At 46.2% G+C, this 20,099-nt stretch overlaps 2 protein-coding genes across 3 annotated transcripts in view; one reads left to right on the top strand and one right to left on the bottom strand.

Annotated features, from left to right (window-relative positions):
* LOC144146967 (uncharacterized) overlaps positions 1-20,099 on the top strand; it is a 494,123-nt gene that overhangs the window by 74,101 nt on the left and 399,923 nt on the right. The gene's annotated exons all lie outside the window — the stretch shown is intronic.
* The window catches only part of LOC144145106 (uncharacterized), a 28,869-nt gene continuing 22,657 nt past the window's right edge, over positions 13,888-20,099 (bottom strand). The window contains exon 5 of the mRNA XM_077676608.1: positions 13,888-14,943. Within this exon, the coding sequence (XP_077532734.1) occupies positions 14,822-14,943 (122 nt within the window). The 3' untranslated portion in view covers positions 13,888-14,821. The remainder of the gene's footprint in view (positions 14,944-20,099) is intronic.

The raw sequence follows: 20,099 nt of genomic DNA on the forward strand, positions 1-20,099 counted from the left end.
AGTAAGTTGATGTGATAAATAAAAAAAGAAAAATAAGACTAGAAGTAAAGTAACGATATTAAGAGGGTGCGACGCGTTCGACAGTTGGCTAGTATTTTCTTCCCATATAGTTTATCATATGATGGCTTTGGAAGGAAGTTTTTCTTTCGCTTGATCGCAGGCGAAGGCACCCAATGTATTTGAGTAAGCGAAGCAGTTGTCTCACAAGTGAAATGGGTTTATATATTGTGTAGTTCTTACCCACATACGTCGACCAATGTTGATATATGACTGTGTGTTTTCAAAGAATTCCGGAAACCACACAGGGTGCGGATTAAAATTATTGCATAACGCTCTCCACACTATAAGTTCCGTCATGTTTCGGTGGAACTGTAACCTGTCGTTCACTTGCAATTTCTCACTTCGCTTCCGTGCGATGAGTGTTTTTTTTCAACGACAACAGGTCTGAGTGCTAGGGGCTTGCTGAAGCAAGTGCTTTGTCTAGCTACTCAATCAATATGGAAAGGACGAGCAGTGGACGAAAGGATGACTGGTGGCTGTGCTGTTTGCGAAGCCAGTCAAATAATTGGATCTCGATGAACTCTGTTTAAAGAATGGTTGCATAATTTTGGTCTTTCGTCTGGAGGGACACGATCAACCATACAATCACACGATGAGATATCTGTTAGGGATATTAGGTACTCACAATTACAACGCCAAAGTGCAGTGACACCCACTCAGAAGAAATTATTTGACAGTGGTAAAAATTCTCAGGCATAAAAGGCAGCTTGCCAAGCTTTAATTGCAGTTTTTTTTTGTTAAATTGAACACGCAATTAGAAAATATTCCTACAGTCGCTGACCAAAACAACAAATCACCATTTACCCTATTGGTATTTGGAAGATACGTTCCGCCGTTGAAGCTTTTTGTCTTTTGTCTAAGGGTGTCCGTGATACCAAAAAGGTACTCCGCACAAGCATAAACATAACAACATTCATGCCGAAAAACGTCTTGGAATTCCAATTGAACCATCGGACCAAAAACTCGCTCATAGATTGAACGCATTTCACGCCTCACGGTTGCCTGGCCTCACAGTTGCATTACACCACGCAAATCGTATGGTTTGCGTGGAGTAACGCAAAATAGCGTGCCTTCCCACGGGGGACTAATATTGAAAATACTGAGAGGGGAATGTGATTGTAACTCGCAAATTAGTCAGGCTTGCTCGCCAGCAGGTGGTGAAATAACAAACATCACAGCGCAATACGCACACTTACCACTACAAGTGCAATTGTTACCGTCATCTTCTCTAAGAAAATTCTGGGAAAAATATCCGAGCGCCAGCAGTCAAGTCCTCCCGTTTTCTTCTGTCTCGTTCGCTTTGCTGGTTGAGCGGCAGATCGATGCCCCTGACATGGGAAATGAAGCTGAACTCGTTATCTGCTGGCACCTTCAGGATAAGACAACTACGACACCTCAGAAAAGAGAGTGTTTAATGCGTCTCCTGGTCTATTTACAAACGTATTTACAAGAGGTTATATAGACCTTCTAGATAGAAAGGATTCTCTGCAGCCAAATCAAAGAACAGCACTTTCCCTTTCGGGAACTTCTAATTGGCTGCAGACGAAATGTCCGGCCCGTGTTCCTTCCGGACAATAATCCGCTGCAAAACTGCCTCTCTCAAGGCGATCATTCGTCACTTGCGGTTTTCCACGATTCCTGCCTCATTCTTCGTTATTCAGAGGATGACCTCGTGTTGTATGGATCCTCCGCAATGTGGTAGCGCTTTGCCATTGGGGTGCAATAATCGCGCCACCCGCGATTGCGTCATAACACCACGCCCGTGCACTGGCATTGCCGGTTACGCAGCGCTGCGGGATCCCTTGGGGTAGCGCATGACCACGGCCACTCGCACGAATCCCTCACAGAGCGGAAGCACTTCATGTGATGCCACAGTCAGCGTGGTTCGGCGGTGAATTTCCTCACCGTTTCCTCGTCGCTGCCGCTTGGTCGAACAGGGTGCATTATAGAGGCAATGATGAGACTGTGCGTCCTTCAAGCGGTTAGGGATCTTTTCGAACCCAACAACAGCGGTGCTAATACATTTCTTCGAGTGTTTTTATGTGCAAAGCTCTATGTGCGGTTTTGGTAAGGTTTAGTGAAAGTGTCTGCGATCAACCTCTCGGCTGGTCAGACGGCTGCATCCGGCTGGCGGAAGACGAGGAACGGCAGGAGGAACAAGGCGGAGGCGCGCGAGGACAGGCCGTTTTTCCTGCTAGCCCGCTAAACGTTCACACTTATCAAATTTTTCGTCCTGAATCTATTTTCATATTATACATATTTAAAAATTCTGTTCGGTATTTCCTTTTCTAGATTTTGGGATCTAAAATAATATAGGTCACATCCTTATTAGGTACAAAACTTCTCGGCCAATCCCCGCGTGGGTATGTCCCGTGCTCTGAGGCAACCAACCAACCGACCAACGAACCGAAGAAGGAAACGGTCGAAAAGAAACTGCTCGATCGTTGGAGTGGTTCGCGTTGTGTTCTTGGATCTGCGGGCCGGCGAGCGCGTTTGGCGTATATGTCGTTCCCGGTCTGGATGAGGGCTCCTACAGCACCGCTTGTGGCCTGAATGTCCAACGAGACCAAAGATCCAACGAGTCGAAAGGTCCCATTAGTCACGTGACCAGCGAGTCTGAATGTCCATCGAGATGAAAGATCCACCGAGGCGAAAGGTCCAACAATGAGATAAGTTTAGTGCGCTCATTCGGATAAAGCGGACAGCGATGGGTTTGAATCAGTGGTGTAAAATTTTACACCATCAAATTTAACCGACCGTTTTGAAAATTTGGTTATTATTATTCATGTAGGACTCAGTTTTGCGTCCATGTAACCTGTTGCACGTGAGCGTATTGATTGATTGATTGATTGATTGATTGATTGACTCTTGGGTTAATGCGCCGACGCAACAGAGGCGATGAGGCACATGGATTAATTTTGACCCCCGTCTGAGAAACGGCTGCCGCGGCGATAAATTGAACCCGCAACCTCGGGCTCACCAGCACAAACGCGAGCGTATTGTCCCGCGATGTTCAGTGGTCAATTTCAGCAATATCGTCTGTAAATAAAACAAACAATAAAATTTCGTTTTGAGTGCTGCAATTCGTCATGGTGTAATCAGTTGGGTTCCTCACACAGAGTTGTAGCATCACTAAATACACGTAAAATGTTGTCGTCAGATAATCATATTTAGATAATTACCCGTAGGCTAGAAAAACAAACTTCTTGCGCTAGCCATTTTTTTTAATCAACGCATGATCCATACTATTGAGTTGGCTGGTGCACTAAAAAACGTAATTAAAGTTAAGCTTGACGGGATTTAACGTGCAGACAAAAGAAGCTCAAGAGACAACGGAATGCATAATTTAATGGGTTCAGCATCGGCAGCCAGCCCTGCAACTTTTTCGTTCCGTATCTTCAAGCAGAACTTTGCATCATTTTACAGTTGTAGTGTATTACATGGGCGGAAGGCGAAAAGTGATCCGAGGATGAAAAACATGTTCAAATTGTTATCATTCAGTTGGAACTGGAAATTTCCGAGTAAAAGATACTGTGAGGCTTTCCGGACAGCCGTGGGAGGAGGGGAGGGGCAACGGACGAATTTTTGGCGCCTAATTGGTTTGAAAGTGCTCAATACTTGAGGTACGTATACGTTTTCGCTTATGGCGCTTTATCATCCTGTTGCCTTGTTTTTATTTGATGGGAAAAGCGACTCTCAGTGCCAGGAACCAAGCCCTTCGTGCTCACTAGTGCAGTACTTTATTCATGCACTGAGCTGCCATATTCTAGACCTAAAACGGTTTAAAATGAGATTGTTATATAAATGCATTTATAATATCAAGGTTTGCAAAGCCAGCAATAGCGTTACACTATTCTGAGCTCCGCGCCGAATCGTAACACCAATGTGTGACTTCCTCCCTTTTTCGCCAATCATTGATCTGCTTGGTGACAGTTGAGCCCACGAAGAGTACTGTGAACATTGCACACGACAAGGAAAAAAAAAACGAGTTGGGCTTTTAAGAATATTACACACCCTAGTGATAAGTAGCAAGCAACCACTTTTTTGTATTTCTTTAACTTATGATTGGTCACAGTTGTCACAGGACCGGGATAATTGGAGAATAATGGGAGAGGTGTTTGCCCTGCAGTGGGCGTAGATAGGCTGGTGATAATGATGATGATGATGATGATGATGATGATGATGATGATGATGATGAACTCGTGATTGTGTTTGCATTGCATAGACGAGCGCAGATAAACATGGTTTCTTCGTTTTTGCATTCGCTATTACCGTATTTAATTTTTAAAGTCCGTAAGAAGAAAAAATACCCAGTGAGGCCCGCGGCAGCCACAACAACTGCAGCAGTGACGGGAAATAAAGCAAACCCATCTTGTGATGTAATAGACGACGGCCAAGATTTTAGAGTTCATGCATGCGCACCTGCGCTTGCGTAAAGAATGTTTTTTTTTCGGAAATACTTTGGTTCGATTCGCAACAAGTACGTGTCGGGATAAAGTTATTGTGGTTTATTTTTGGAGAGTTCGACCTAGTTTCGGTTTTGGTTTCACCGTGAAACGGGCCCATATTTTAGATGCGACTGCATCTCATTCACTCGCCTCGTCCATGCAGCGTCGGCGTCGTTGTCGTCCGCCCCTCCCCCATTCTCTTCGCCGCGCGAGCTGCGCTCTCCACCGCTCACCCCCTCTCCTCTCCGATGTCCCTCTCTCGTCCACACCCCTCCCCCTGCACTATAAAAAATTCCCCCGCACCTCCCCGAAGGGAATCGTGCAGAAATGCGAATGCATTGGGTGCACCGATGAGTGTGTTGCGAGTAATGGCGTAATTAATGACGAGAGTGTGAACGTAATCATTTATTCATCAGCACCTGTTTGTGTTATCGTTGTACCTGACGGCCCCAATCACTGCCTTGTGATCGCTAAAGTGCATGGTCAAAGGGTCTTTGAGAAGCATACGCGCGTCACAGTTTCGCGTAAAGACCACATCAATGGAACTCCCGTGAATGGTAGTGGGGCACGTATCGAAGCCGGCAGAGAGACAATGCATAGAGTGCCTGGTCTGCATGTACTCGACCAGCCACTCGCCACTCTTCTTGCGCATGACAACGTTGAAGTCGCCAACCAAGACTATGGGGTCAGAGGGTTTGGAGCGCACGCGCACACTTTCCATAGCCGCGTCCAGAAATGCATTCGCATTTACGACGACGACGACGACGAAGGCAGAACTACGAGGCGCGAGCACACGTGCGACGACGACGACGACGGCGAAAGAAATGCATTCGCATTACCTGGCCTTTGGCCATCCTATCTAATAAAGTTTGCAACAACAACAACTTACGACGATTATGACGACGAAGGCAGAACTACGAGGCGCGAGCGCACGTGCGCGCGCTCACGTGCGCTAGCGCTGGAGGAATGCAGGCGCACGCCGGCCAACGGAGCAAGACGACCCCCGGCCAATAAATGCATTAGCATTTTAAAAAATAATAGTCAGCGATGCCCGGTTTCGATCCCACGACCCAGTGGGCGGAACGCGAGGAACATGGTGCTCTTCCCACTGCGCCACAAAGCCGAGACAGTATGAAATGCTACGAACGCGCCTTATATCCTTGACTCATTCAAACTACGGCAAGAAGCTACTGATACAACGCATGAAGGGGCAATGATTAACACTTGCAATAAAAGAAAAGAAGCTCCCACTTACAGAAACAATGATAGAGTAAAGGTCGTTGCGACAGCGAAACCCCAAGCATACCACTTAGAGAGATTGACCAAGATTGGCCAATAAAATATAATAATAATCATAAAACATAATATTCATACGCGTTCCCGACACGTTTCACGCGATTTCAGAATCAATCCAACGGAAACACAAAGTGAACCCCACGATGCGTCGCATCTACACAGGCTTCCCCTCGCGGGGAGGTGGGCGCAATTTTTTTTTTCTAAGGATATCTGTGATCGTGCATTAGAAATACTTCAGGCGTCACCATGACCCCATAGTCACATGTTTTTGACTTCAGAGACGGACCGGATAAACCGGATGAAAAAATTACCCCACCTTCCCACGAGGGGAACCCTGTGGAGAGAGAGAGAGAGAGAGACAAACATTTATTATACTGGTGAGCAGGAGGATGTTCGTAGGGCCTCCACCCAGTGAGAGGCATCCTCATTCCAAGATGCCTTGGAGCTGGCTGGCCGTCCGGGCCCGTTCCACCAGTCGGCGCTGGTTCGAGAGCTCGGAGCTGGTCAGCTGCTCCACCCACTGCTCATAGGTAGGGTTGAGATTTGCGGTTAGAGTGGGGGTCAGTTGGCACTCCCATACCACGTGGTATAGGGTACCAGCAACAGGGCAGAAGTTACAGGTGGCAGGGTATTGGGTGCGGTACATAGCGTTTAGTAGTGTGTTATGGGGATACGAATTGGTTTGTAGGCGCCGGAAAGTGGTTTCTTAGTCGCGCGTTAATTGTGAATGAGGTGGCGGGAAGCGACGGCGGTCGTTTTTGTAGTGAGCTAAGATTTCGGTGTACGTGTGGAGTGGTGCTGGCTTTGAAGCAGTTCGGTCGTTGGTTTCTCCCTCTGAGGTAACGGCCCGGTATGTATGAGTACGGGCAGCGGCGTGTGCCGCCTCGTTCCCTTGGAGGGACTGGTGGTCGGGTGACCAGATGATATTAATTTCTGGTAGTCTTCTTACTTGACGAAGAAGGTACAGTGCGGGTTGAGATATGCGGCCAATTAAAAAGTTTCTGCAGGCAGTCTGTGAGTCAGTTATAACAGTAAGAAATTCCTCGTCTGTTGTTGCAGCAAGGGCGATGGCACACTCCTCAGCAGTCTCGATGGAAGTGGTGAGAACGGTTGCTGCTGCCAGTTCTGTGCCTTGCGTGTTAACGACACAGGCTGCATGCGCTTTCTGATGAGGGTACGGCGATGCATCGGTGTATCGAGTGCATGATAGATGGTGATTGTCCTTATGAATTAATCGAAACCCTGTGGAGATGCGACGCATCTTGGGGGTTCACTTGGTACAGTGAGTTTAGCATCGGCTGCTCGCTTCAAACGTTTGCGTTCGGTATCACGTTTACGAAGTTCGGAATCGGCTGCGCGCTTCAATCGTTTGCGTTCAGCATCACGTTCACGCCGCTTCGCAGCCTTGTTTTCAGTGGTGCTGGCATTCCTGTTATCACACTGATCTGCGCTTGTTACAGTTGCGCGGGCGATAGCAAAATTGTTAGGCTCCATTCAACGCATCGATAGAAATCGGAACGCCGGTGCTGGAATCACCGCCGCTATGACGCAACACGAGCCAACACAATCCACTTTAATCCAATCCAAGCCAATCCAATCCAATCCATGCCAAGCCAAGCCAAACCAACCCAATCGAATACAATCCAATGCCCCTCGCGAGAGAGTATTCGCTGTCGAAGAGGAGAGGGGGTGAGAAGCGGAGAGCGCAGCTCGCGTGGCGAGGAGAATGGGGGAGGGGTATGGACGGACAACAACAACGCCGTATGGAAAGGACAAGGCGAGTGAATGAGATGCAGACGCATCTAATAAAGAAATTCGGGGTAAACTGTGGACTCGAGCAGCGCAGGACACGAGTGGTTCGAGGTCAGTGGGAGAGGCCTTTGTCCTGCAGTGAACCTGAGTACGTTTAGGATGATGGTGATGATGACCGTTTCTAGGGAGCAAGTGTTGTTTCATATAATTGACGTACAACGCTTCGCTGTAAGCTGCGCTGCATATACCTCTGCGACGGGTACACCTGTATAAAATCTAAGACAAATAAAAAGCGAAGTACTATACGTACTAAGGAAATCAAACCAACTGGAATTTTTAATCGTAAACTGTAAAATCATTTCGCAGGGTGAAACACCAGACCGGTCTTCTGCACGGCCACACATTTCCGTTCGATAATCCCGCCAGAAAAAGCGTAGTAGCTGCTCATCAGATATTTGCGGGGGGTAGGGTAAAGCCCACTGCACAAACGTTATTCAATCAATGCTCAGCTTAGCAGCTCAAAGTAGTGCAACCAAACCAGTAAATAGCAATGTCCGATGCATTGTTGGAAGCGCCTGTCCTGTCTTCTTTCATGTGTTCGCCTATTTTTACCGCTAAAAACATGTCGCAAACGTCCGATATGATGGAGGTGGGCCTCAACATATGTACTTGTTATTTGTAAGCCTCGTTGCATATTACCGCAGCGTAATTTGATGAAGCACGAAGCGTTGGCATCCACTGTGCGGGTTCAAATCTAGGGGTTGAGGCCTTTTTTATTGGCCGAATGTGTTTAATTGACCGATTCGCCGACGACGTGGCGGATAGTACGAAGAAAAAGCGTGCAGGTGAGATCCGTAGATGCGGGAGAGACGCCCCGCACTTCACCATCTCCGATGAAGTAGAGCACCGGAGTTCAGCCACTGCGTCCACCTCGGCTCGGGATTACTGCATGAAACGATACTTGTTAACTTGAAGCGGCGCAAAGAGGTTTATGCGGCCCATTTCTGAAGGAAATAACAAGTGAATAGCGGATCATGTAGATTTCTGAAGTATGACCAATGCGCGATTACAGATAACCTCAGAAACCACATACGTATTGCACGGCGAAACCGAAACCGAAACTGCCTCGAACTCCCACAAAATGTACCACAAAACTACATTCTTACAATTTCACTTCATGCCAATAGCACTAATGTTTTTCCTAAGGAAAAATAGCACTGGCAAAAGCACAATTGCGTATGCATAAAATGTAGTACGCTAAACAGCGTCCAATCTTATTTCAAGACGAGTTAGCCTCACAGGAAACGTCACGCGACGTGCTTGAACGATAGCCAGGATTTTAAACTTTATGTATACGCAGATGATTGTATGTCAATGTTATTGTTTTAGAAGAATCTCTACTACTACTGGCAGCAAGCACATGTGTCGGAATGTAGTTGCCGTTTATATTTGTAGAGTTGTTCAAACCAGTTTCAGTTTTGGTTCTCCGCAGCAACATGCTTGGCGCCCAACGTTACCGCTGTTTGGATGTCCTTGTCGGCGGCATTATAGGTCACACAACGATGCCAGACGCGCCTAAAGTCGTAACGTGTACTAGATGACGCGTTCGCAGTGGCTGCATGCCGTCCGCAGAATCGGAGACGCTCAGCGTCTCCCTCAACTCCGGAGCCTACCTTAAGAGGCCGAGGCTCTCACGAGGCCGCAGTCGGCGGATTCGGCACTGCGCCTCCAAGCTGCCGGTGATATGTCAACACCACGCCTCGAAAACTCGCCAGCGCGTCAGTGTCTGTCTGTACGTTGTCTTTAAACTCGCTCATAAGGGAATGGTGATTGCAGCGCAGAATGGCGAATGGAGTAGATAAAACGTTACCTATACAAAAGAAAATAAACTGCCCTGCCCCCCCCCCCCCCCCCCAAAAAAAAATTAATAGAACCGGAGATTCGAACCTCCTGCTACGATGCACTGCATCTAGTGCTTCAGAGCACTCGTCCATGCCGCATTTCTTTTATGCATAAAAAAACTTGCAGTTATTATGCAATACAAAAGTTAACTGTTATCTAAGAAGGATAACACCGAAGCAGCTACAATAAGCAGCCGCCAAAACTTTAGCAAGCAGGCATGTGCGTCGAACAGGTGCAGTCACTCTGGTGGGTAACTTTCCGTCGCATAGATGCTCTCGACCAACGCAGCCAGCTCCCAAAAAACGGACTTCGTCGGGCGGGGGAGTTCGGCATGCTGGTCAGTCATGCGGAACTTCTACTAGGTATACAATTCCATCACAAAAAGTATATCATAGGGCACTCCACTAGGATCTAGAGAAGGCAAGAACCGCACTGTGTAAGGGACATGGACACGTAAACGTGTACATGTCCCTTTTAACAGATTGTTGCAAAACATTCCAAAAACCACCACATCCAGGCACAAAACAAAGCAACGATTAATGGCTTCTGGTTGATATAAGCGGCAATTATCCGAGCACGAGATCGACATTCCTTTGTAGCGCAAGTATGTTTTGACTAAGAGTTTTGATGTAAGCAGCTTAAAGGAATTTTTTTTTGCCTCCATAAAATCCCCACAAGTATGTTTCACTAGAGACTGCGCTCTTCAGGCGGGTAAAAAGAGATTGCACATGTGCGATCGTGCTGCGGACCTCTGCGCTAGCTCACCCAGCGCAAAAAGTGCTTCCCGTACCTTGGATTTACGCTTTACAAAGAGAGTATTGGTCGATTTTCTGGCTTATTACTTACATTAAATTCGCCGAATCTTCTCCCACTTTTTATTGGACTTATATTTTCTACTAGCCTACCAGTTGCACGGGCAAAAATCTTAGAGCTCCCGTGAAGCGAACTCAGTGAAGCGTCGTAAGCCAATATACGTACTGCATGTGCGCTAGCGTAGGCATACATTGAATTGGACTTTTTGCAAACTAGCAAAATAAAGCCACATTCTTCCAGACACAATTCTTGTCATGGCTTAGTTTTAACTTAGGGAATGAATTGCGACGACCCGCGGGCGGCCGGCCTAGGGTCGGCGAGCCGCAGTGGGCGCAGTCAAAGCCTACAAAAGTAAACGTCATACGAAATTAAATCGGCAAGGAGGATGCAGAGATTAGGACAACACTTTAAAATTAATTTATAAGAAAGTTGCGTAAACGCAAACAGAGTGGTCGAAGCCCTAGGAACTCCAGACTATAATCTCTAGAAGTAGTCCCGCCATGTTTACAAATCACTTCACCGTCACCTTTGAGTAATTCGACTTCCATACACACGGGGATGTGTATAGAAAAACGTCACAGGTGGTTCGCATGTGTTTGAGGGCATTCCTGTTGTTAAGGGTGCATATTCCTGCTTTCCGAAAAAAAAACCCGTTCTCCGTCATAATTGAACTTCGTTAGAACTGTGGCTTGGGCTATTTGGTGCATACTAACTGAATTCTTAACCGCGCAAAAAGACGTGCAGAAACACCGCCATGTGTAGTCGTTTCTTATCCTGTCTTTTGCGCTTTTTGAATTCAGTTAGTCACATTTAAATGCTTGAAGAATTTGGCGGGTACTCTCAACCCTCTGCCGACACTATGGCCAACACAATTCGCGCAGGTATTGCCGTCCGCTAAACCGTCGAATACGTGCTGAGACGTCCCACAGACCGCTGAAAACGTGCCGCCACATTTCTAAAAACAAATATGTACCTTCCGCTCTTACAAGAAGTGGACAAAAATGAATCACCACGCTTCGTCTTGGAGCTGCAACAAAGAACTCGACAGGCTTTGACCGAACCGCGTTCCAACCAATTTTTTTAACCCCCTTGGTCCCAACAGCGCACTTATGTCAGTAGCTGGGAAATGGAGGCCCGAGAACAACACTTTTGTAGGAGGGTGGCGTAAATACACTGCACTGTCGCCCTTGAGGGTCAATATCCCGTTGTTATTTAGCTGACTCAGTTCCATAAAACAGTTCAATGATCACAGACGAACCAAACATAACCTTTCGGGCTTTATCCGTTCACTCTGGTGAGGGTGGTATTGCGCACAGTCTTGCGCAGGATCGAAAGGCAGCGCAGGAAAATGGGGCAATTTCTGAAATTTATAAATAGTTAGGCTTCCAGGTAGAAAAAGTAAAGTTATTTTAATGATATTGTTACGTGGCGGCAGGACGCAGGAAATTAACAATGGAAGATGCGAGTGATGTATTTACACTATTTACACGATGTCGGCCATGAGGGAGCCCGCCCAGCTGGGTCTCCTTCTTCTCCGGAGGTTGGGCCTATAGCTTTCGTCCTCTTCTTCCCGTGACACATCCCCCTCGTCGAAAGTGACCGTCCCGGTCTAGGCCTTAGTAAATGTACAGATGCGGTGACGATGCGCGATGAGAGGAAAAAGGGAGTCCTCACCGCCACGGATGAGGATGATTCGTCGTGGTGAGCACTGGCCCCAAAAGAGCAATGTCCGCCGACACCTGCAGTGAAGCAACGTCCAAAGGCCTCGGAGGCACGCCGGAGTTCAGGGCAGGTCACGTCGTTTGGTCTCGGCTGGGGACACGGGGCTGGGGAATTGTGCGTCCATGGCTCACCGGGGCTGGGGCGGACTGACGCGATCCAAGAGCCTTTGAGCGATGTTCAGCAGCCGAGGCGAAGCGGAGCTTGGGCCAGGATGGGGATGACCTCCGCAACCTCCACCAAAACATGTTACGTGGCGGCAGGACGCAGGAAATTAACAATGGAAGATGCGAGTGATGTATTTACACCTGTGCACTCCCTGTGCACAGGTGTACCTGTGCACAGGGGACCTGTGCACTCCCGCGAACCCATCTAAATTATAAAAGAAAATAGGAAAGTGCACAATTGAGAAATTGAATGTTCGCAGATTTCAGGTAGGCTTGCTTAAGTGCTGCCCGTGTCCATGCGGCGGGAAGGAACGTGAGTTTGTTCGTAAGAAGATATTAGTTTTAGATAGGCGCTTGGCGCTTTCTTGCTAAGGAGAATTTAATAAATCTCGCACACCCAAACACAGGCACACACAGGCGTAAAGGAGAATGCAGCGCATTCAAAAAAATGTTTGTTGTGGGCAGTCTTCAGTCGATATGACAGTGATAACCTATATCTCGTAAACTATAGTGATTTCATCTTCGTGAAGCTGCTGTTCGGAAATAGCGTTCCTGACCACGTGGAAAGGCCAACGCCGAGGGTATATTAAAATTCAAAATATTGTGTACTTAAGCGAAGTTATATACTCGCACCTGAAACGCAGACGTTCTCGCTATTAATTTGGTGAATTGGGTTGTGGATGTGATGGTAGAGAGCTTCAGACGTTCACAGAATACGGAAGAGCCTGAATGTCCAACAAGACAAAATATCCACCGAGCCTGAATATCCAACGAGACGAAAGATCCAACGAGACGAAAGGTCCAGTCGAGCCTGAATGTCCAACGAGACGAAAGATCCACCGAGACAGAAGGTCCAATCAAGCCTGAATGTCCAACGAGACAAAAGATCCAACGAGACAGAATATCCACTGTTGGACCTTTCGTCTCGTTGGATCTTTCGTCTTGTTGGACCTTTAGACGCTGAATCCTACCGCACTGGTGCCCGCATGCCTTGCGGTGTAGAGCCGAGGCGGGGAATCGGATAGCGCTGTGCGTCCAAGGCTTAGCATCGACACCGCCTGACACCATGTGCGCTTCGCGGCGTAGGCCCGAGAAGCACCACCTCATCAACCGTCTCGCCGCGTCACCGACACCCGGGACAGCAGCGCCTCGACAGTGTTGTGCTGAGACGCCGCTGGGAGGTTTCTTTTGAGTTTTGTTGTATATAACTGTCCGTATAGGAGGTCCCGGGAACTATTCGCAAGTTTGTTTCCTCGCTGGTTGTTTGTGTGATTAGAAGTACATGTGATGGCGACGTAGGACGGAATGAGTCGTTAGGTCTGGTGCGAGGTTCTGGTTGGACCTCTGTTCCTTGCAGTGGTGTTGGAGGGGGTTGGATGTATTTCTTTGATAATTCGGACACTAGAACCCGACGTGTCTTGCTTACATGACAATTAGTGATCAGCGTGAGCGTTCTAAAGAACAGACTACAATAGGTCACCGCCGCAGCACACTTGGACGCCACTTTTCTATCGCAGCTGGGAGAAGGGTAGTGATATTATAACAAGAAGAAGAGAAGAGAAGAGAAGAGAAGAGAAGAGAAGAGAAGAGAAGAGAAGAGAAGAGAAGAGAAGAGAAGAGAACAAGTAGTGATATTAATATTGTTGAAATCGAAACTAGATGGAGACACCCTCGTACGCGAGAAAAAGACACAGGCAGGCAAAAACGAACATAGCTTACGTATTTTATTGCCAGAACGTGATTGCAAATGCCCACAAAAAGGAAGATATTTATGAATAGAGTTCCGAGAACACAACGTTAATTAGCAGTGCTTTGAATCTGAAAATTTTACTAGTGTAATAGCAAAAGGCAGATTATTAGACCAAAATTTATCCGGCAAATAACCGTAATTGGGAACTGATATAATCGGTGCACTTCGTTGATACGCACAGTCGAGACTACACATCTTGAGAATCATTTATTTACGAACACATCTGAACGACTGGACGTTTTATAAAGTTTTGCAATAATAAACGCCTAAGTGAAATATCGCATTGCTGCTGCATGACATTATGTGAACGCTGGAATAGGTCCTATGCTTTCTTGGCCTGGCCTACCGCTCGGTTTCTTGTACGTCAACGTTCACGCTCGCACATTTCTCGTTGGTGTTTCTCCTATGGCGGATCCGCAAGAATACGCATGCCATATACATAAGTTTATATACGCGGGAGGCTGTTTTAATTTCGCCTTCTTAAGGTCATGAAGGACGGCAAACTACGAACTACAGCAACTACATCCTAACAGTTGCAGGACAATCCCCAGTTTTTACATAGCGTGCACTGGAAGAAAACTTCATCCTCTTGGCTTCTTTCCAAACAACGACTGCTTGATTATTACACCCACACTGGATTAGATCTCTAGTCACATCTTTTCTTGCTTAAAAAGCCAGAATTGTAACAGGCGCCATCATCCGGTATTTCCCTCTGGTGGCTCATTAGCGAAACTAGCATGTTTCGAATCTAGAATAAAATATAGAGAACAAAATATATATAGCAGTCACACTGATAGACCCGAACCCTGTGCACTAATAAACAATGCATTTGCGCTCAATGTCTTGAAGTAGCAGTGCGCTTTATGCGAAATGAAAGCGACACAGACTGCTCCGGGCCGCAGGTGGACTCGTCTTTATGCGCACGCCTGCTCGTTCCAGGTGTCGTGCGCAGTAGCTGTGCAGGCCTGGGAAAGGCCAGCGAAGCACGCGTTGATCTGTTCGGTGGTTGCCTCGTCGCGTATCCAGAGCCGGCAGCCTGCATGGGCAAGAATTGTATTTTAAAGCGGGTGTACTGTTCCAACAAACCCCACATTTTGGACCGTGTGGGCTGTAATCCGCAAAATGGTTTGCAATACCATTTGCATTCCGCGAAGAGTACGTGCATGCTAGGCCAAATATGGCCAAGACTGCATAGTTGATCGCTCAATTCCAGGTTTCGGTTAAAACACTTATAGTATGACAGGGATGCAGCACATTTCGTCACGTACTCGTGTAGAGGATCCTCGTTTAAAAAGCTTCAGCTGGTTACCGCAAGCACGGGCCTGATAATGGCTATGGTAAAGGTGCGCAGGTCATCAGAAGCCTATCTGCAATCAGGGTATACTGAATAAGAGAAATACTCATTAATAGCGCATATTAGACTGGTCTTAAGTGACGAGCAAGAACAGATCAGAGGTCATATCTTTCTGCTGAAAGTAGAATAAATGTGTTACAAAATCGGAAACCCCTTCATATAACGACGACAATGGTTGGAAACGCGAAGCTCTCTTGCGCGTGAAAATCAAATGGTGAACTTCCTAAGTCAAATCCGCTGCAGTAACCTCCAAGTGTCAACGATCAAAGTGCAAACTTCCCGCTAGTCAAAATGCGAACTGAGCCGACAGTGCACCAATCGCTCACGAGAATGCGGCGCGCCGCATCCCCAACCTATCATCGTCGTCCAAAACCCAAACTGCCAATGTCCAAAGCCAACGTCAGCGAAACGAACCAAAAGAAAATCCTGAGCTACACGAATGCGATGATTGCGGAGCCGCTTAGTCGTCTGCTTCATACCGCGCTGGACGGAGGCTTGATTCCGATCATGAGTAGCGCTTTTTTCTTGATTCATTATTATCATTCTTGTTTTACCTCCCGCTGTGTGAAGCAAATTTTATGCCTTGCATTTCTGTTAAAGCACCGCTATCAGTGAGACCATGCAAGCTTCGCTCTAATGACATAGCTTATGCCCCAAGAATGGTAACTGATGAAACACAATCGCAGGAGCGTAAAGTGTGGTGATTTTTCTTGAGTCATGTCCTCTGCATTCAAGTAAGACAATAATGACGAAACACTAGCCTCAGGCTTTGGACGTGGGTTGCCTGTGAGCAGCAAAACGGCATGCAACCTAGACGACCGCACGGCAAACGCATGAAAGAAATACGTCCATCTGTGTATGTCTGCTCTGTATACACGTGTGCAGCGGACACCGCACACTAGACCGAGGCTACTGGCAAAAAACCCGTATTGTTTCCAGGAGATGTACCATTAGAGCACCCTATAAAACATGGTTCTCCCTTAGTTATTATTTTGGGGTTGTCTGTAATACAAAAAACCTGAATAATTAGCGTGTGCTTGGCGTATTTTTATTCTGTAGTTCCATATCAGTGAATATGTTTCTTTCATGGAGAATTTGTCCATTTGCTGGATTATTATGGTCAGATGGTTTCACTTTTGTTCTTCTTATGGCCGCTACCAGTGTTTTCTGGGTCCTGCAAAAGTGGCTTGCACCATGAACGAGGGATACCTCATCACGGGGACGCCTTCTTCACTGAGGCTGGCTGGCACAGAAGTACTGTGCGGAATGGTTTTGGAGCCAAAAAGCACAATGTTCTTAAAATAAGTTGCCTGTTAAATCTATTTTTAGGATATTGTGAACAAAGCTTGCGTATCGTTCAGTTAGTACATAGATTTTATTTAGTTTCTTCCTTCGCAGTGCAGTGACGACGCTGGAGATTTCGGGGAAGTTCATGAATTTATGTTTCGTGGTTTGTTCAATGTGTTCTGTAGAAAGTTGTGTCAGCCTCGGCTGTGGAAATTCCGGGCTGATAAATAACTACCGGGCTGATACAGCAAACGCAATGTTTAAGGCATCTGTGTAAAAATTAAGCTGCTAATAGCAGTCATATGAAGAAAAAAGTGTACCATCAGTAAATTCCTGAGAGCATTCCTTTTCAGTATGTGTGAAACACCCAGCGGATGAAAACCTGGAAAGTTCCACTGACACAATGATGTACGCGAGAGTGGCCTTTTCGGCTTGTGATTTGAGACATTAACTACCTCGGCTTGCGCTCTCATTTCAATACAGAAAGGCTTAACAATTCATTGAAGGTCTTAAAACATGTCTTAGACCAGAAAGTGTCGCGTCAATCAAACGCACCGGTGTTCTGCAATAGAAGACGGTATTTACTCGCACTTCAAATACTCCGCCGTACTAAGCCTCGCTTATGAAAAGGTGCACGCCAGATTTATACGGTGCTCGTCCAGAAACCCCCCACTGCAACACGGTTCCCAAAGTCTAAAACTGTACAAGGTTAGCATTCCGGGGATTTTGGTACTACATAAGTACACCAAATAATTGCGCAAGGAAGAAGAGATGAGGCCGAAGTGAGGGCGTAGACACACAACGCAAACTTCTAACTACATTTTTTGTGCCACTGTGGGAACCTATTAACATAACAAGTATCCGCTGCGCATGCGTGGCATGAAGTAAGATGAAACGCCCGGCGATGCGGCACCCAAGTAAGCCGATTCCACTTCGGTGAGAGCCAGCGAGGGCGACCTAAATACTTAAGCGAGAAATTACGCAACCTATGCGAGAAATTACGCAGCTTATGCCAAAAATTACGGAAGCTCAGGCGATAGCAAGACTCCGAGAACAGTGTTTTAGCTTGACCTCGCTTGCGCTCACCGAGAAGGAATTGGCTTTCTTTGCTGTCGCATCTCCGGGCGTTTAATCTCCCTTCGTGCACGGGCATGCGCAGTGGATTCTTGTTATGTTTAAAAGTTCACACAGTGGCACAATAAAATATAATTGGAAGCTTTCGGCGTAATTGTCCGTCCTGACTTCGTCCGTGTCTCCCCTTTTATCGCAATTATTTTTGTAATTTTAGAAGTATGTAATGACGTTAAATATGCTATTTCCAACGATCACCTTTAGATGCATTGTCGAAGCGCAAACTTCACCTCCGTCAAATTTTAAACTTCAACGAACGCACTACAAGCGTTCTGTAAAACTCATCCGAAATAAATTATAGTTGGTTCATCGTTTTCATGCCTTTGATTTCAAGTCTATTTAAGTAAAGGATAAATGTTAGCTTTGGATGCAGAGAACACCTAAGAACTTGTGGTACTATAAATGAGGAAGCAGTTATGGGATATATTTCCATCTATTTTTAAAGCGTAAAGCGATGCCATGATAGGAACACCTGGGTTAAATTGGGTACATTCTAAAGGGCTTTAGCCTTCTGCCTATTTAGGTGACCTCGATATGTAATATTTTCCTCTTTATTGAAAAGGTCAAAGGTGTACGGCCCCCAAGGAAAATATACGTATAGGTGTTTGTGCGAAGAGAGCTCTCGAAAGACCACTTACACATTATCCAAGAAAGACTGATACAACGTTTCAACATAATTCTTTCGGGTACTCCGCCTCCTTATTTTGGAATATACATTTTGTTTTTATGCTGCGCTTCGACTGAAATTAAGTTCAGGTGCCTTCAAACTTGGAGGATAATCTTCCATTTAGGACGTAATGTAGCCAACAAAGGCAACATTTTCTTTTTCAGTAAGTGTTGTCAGTCGTTTGCTAGATTGGGTCTCTAGTTTAAATTTCTTCGTTATCCTTGCATACAGAAATTCTGGACACAGTTGTGCCACAAGCTTGAATGGCCTCAACAAATTGTGTCCGATCACTACCTTCGTGCTGTTTAGTGGGCGGTGTGGTGTAACAGTGCTAGACCAAATAGTAATGGATCTGTTTTCGAAATTTCATGCTTTGATCCTTCTTCTTCCATAAAGACGTCACTGTATGCACGTTTTATAGCACCGCAGTCTGCACCGAAAATAACTCTGAACGCATTTTCGGTGAGCTTTTCACAACTGGAGCGTCTGCTCAAGAAGAAATCACGATCCAGGACGTGTTGTAAATGATATGTGCTTTCTCTCCTTAGTCGTACAATGTGCACTCTCTTCGGGGTCCCATCAATTCCAAAATAAAACGTGTAAAATATCACATTGATAATAAAGAATGTAACCAGTTGACTAAAACAAAGAATGCTTAATTAGATCCGGCAGATTTCTGCGTAAAAAACAGGCAAGAAATCTCATCGACTGGAGTCTAATCAACTACGAGATGGTTATCATTCGTTGCGTCTGAACACAACGCCATGGATGGACATTCCTATTTTGAGGACAGGGGCTCTCAGGAAATACAGTGTGTTTACCATCCACCCTCAAGATTTCCAAGTTAACGCGTTGTACGCATCAGTATTATCTCAACACGCAGCTACGTGCAGACGAAATAGTCGCGATTCAGGAATGGGACTTCTGAAACTGTCCCAGTCCCAGAACAGTGTTTTCTGCTATCAGTATAGCTCTGGTTCTTTATTAAAATGTTTTCGGGTGAAAAAAACTCGGTTTCTTTTTGCAAATACCTGGGGGACAAGTCAATATCATTTGTTAGGAATTCCTGTAATGCTGCTTACAACGCCCAGGCTCCATTCCTGGTAGTGTAAATTCTTTGAAAATCAACAATGTAAAAAAACTCCGGTGGTGCCAAAATTGTAACGCACGTAAGTATTTACGGAATGTAGAAAGGAACCCACATCCTGTAATACCACAAGCCTTACAACATCTTTAAGCGCCGACTCTAAGATAGCATGCATATTTTGTTGGAAACCACTGCACGGCTATAAACGCCATGCCGTAGCTAATGGCAATGCTCCTGGCTTCATCGATTGCAGTCTTACTGGTGGTATGATCTGAAACCTCGGCGTAGTCTTCTATGTTGAGCGTTTTACAATGAACACGAAAAGCAACCGAGCAGTGTTGCTTCGAAGTAGCTGAACTATCCAATCAAGAAAATATTTAACGCTTTGGCCAATATAAAGCTGTGATTTCCGACGGCTCTTTTTAGATCTACTCGGGAATATATTACCAGGATTCAGCAAAAACGTATAGCTGGTGCACCTTGAAAACACCTCGAGGCCCGCGGTGTCCTCGTTGCTCGTGAAAAAGAAAATTGTTTCCGTTATGTCGGTTAAGCGGCGGCAGGCGACATGTTGCAACTACTTTGTGATCGGCCGTCACAGTGTTCGTTCGAGTATCAGGCGGCCAAAGTAAAACTAAAGCCTACCTTATGCCAAGACCCAACCCT

This window comes from Haemaphysalis longicornis, unplaced genomic scaffold, assembly GCF_048455015.1.
Source record: "Haemaphysalis longicornis isolate Haplotype H1 unplaced genomic scaffold, Haemaphysalis longicornis Haplotype H1 scaffold_7, whole genome shotgun sequence".
NCBI lineage: Eukaryota > Metazoa > Arthropoda > Arachnida > Ixodida > Ixodidae > Haemaphysalis > Haemaphysalis longicornis.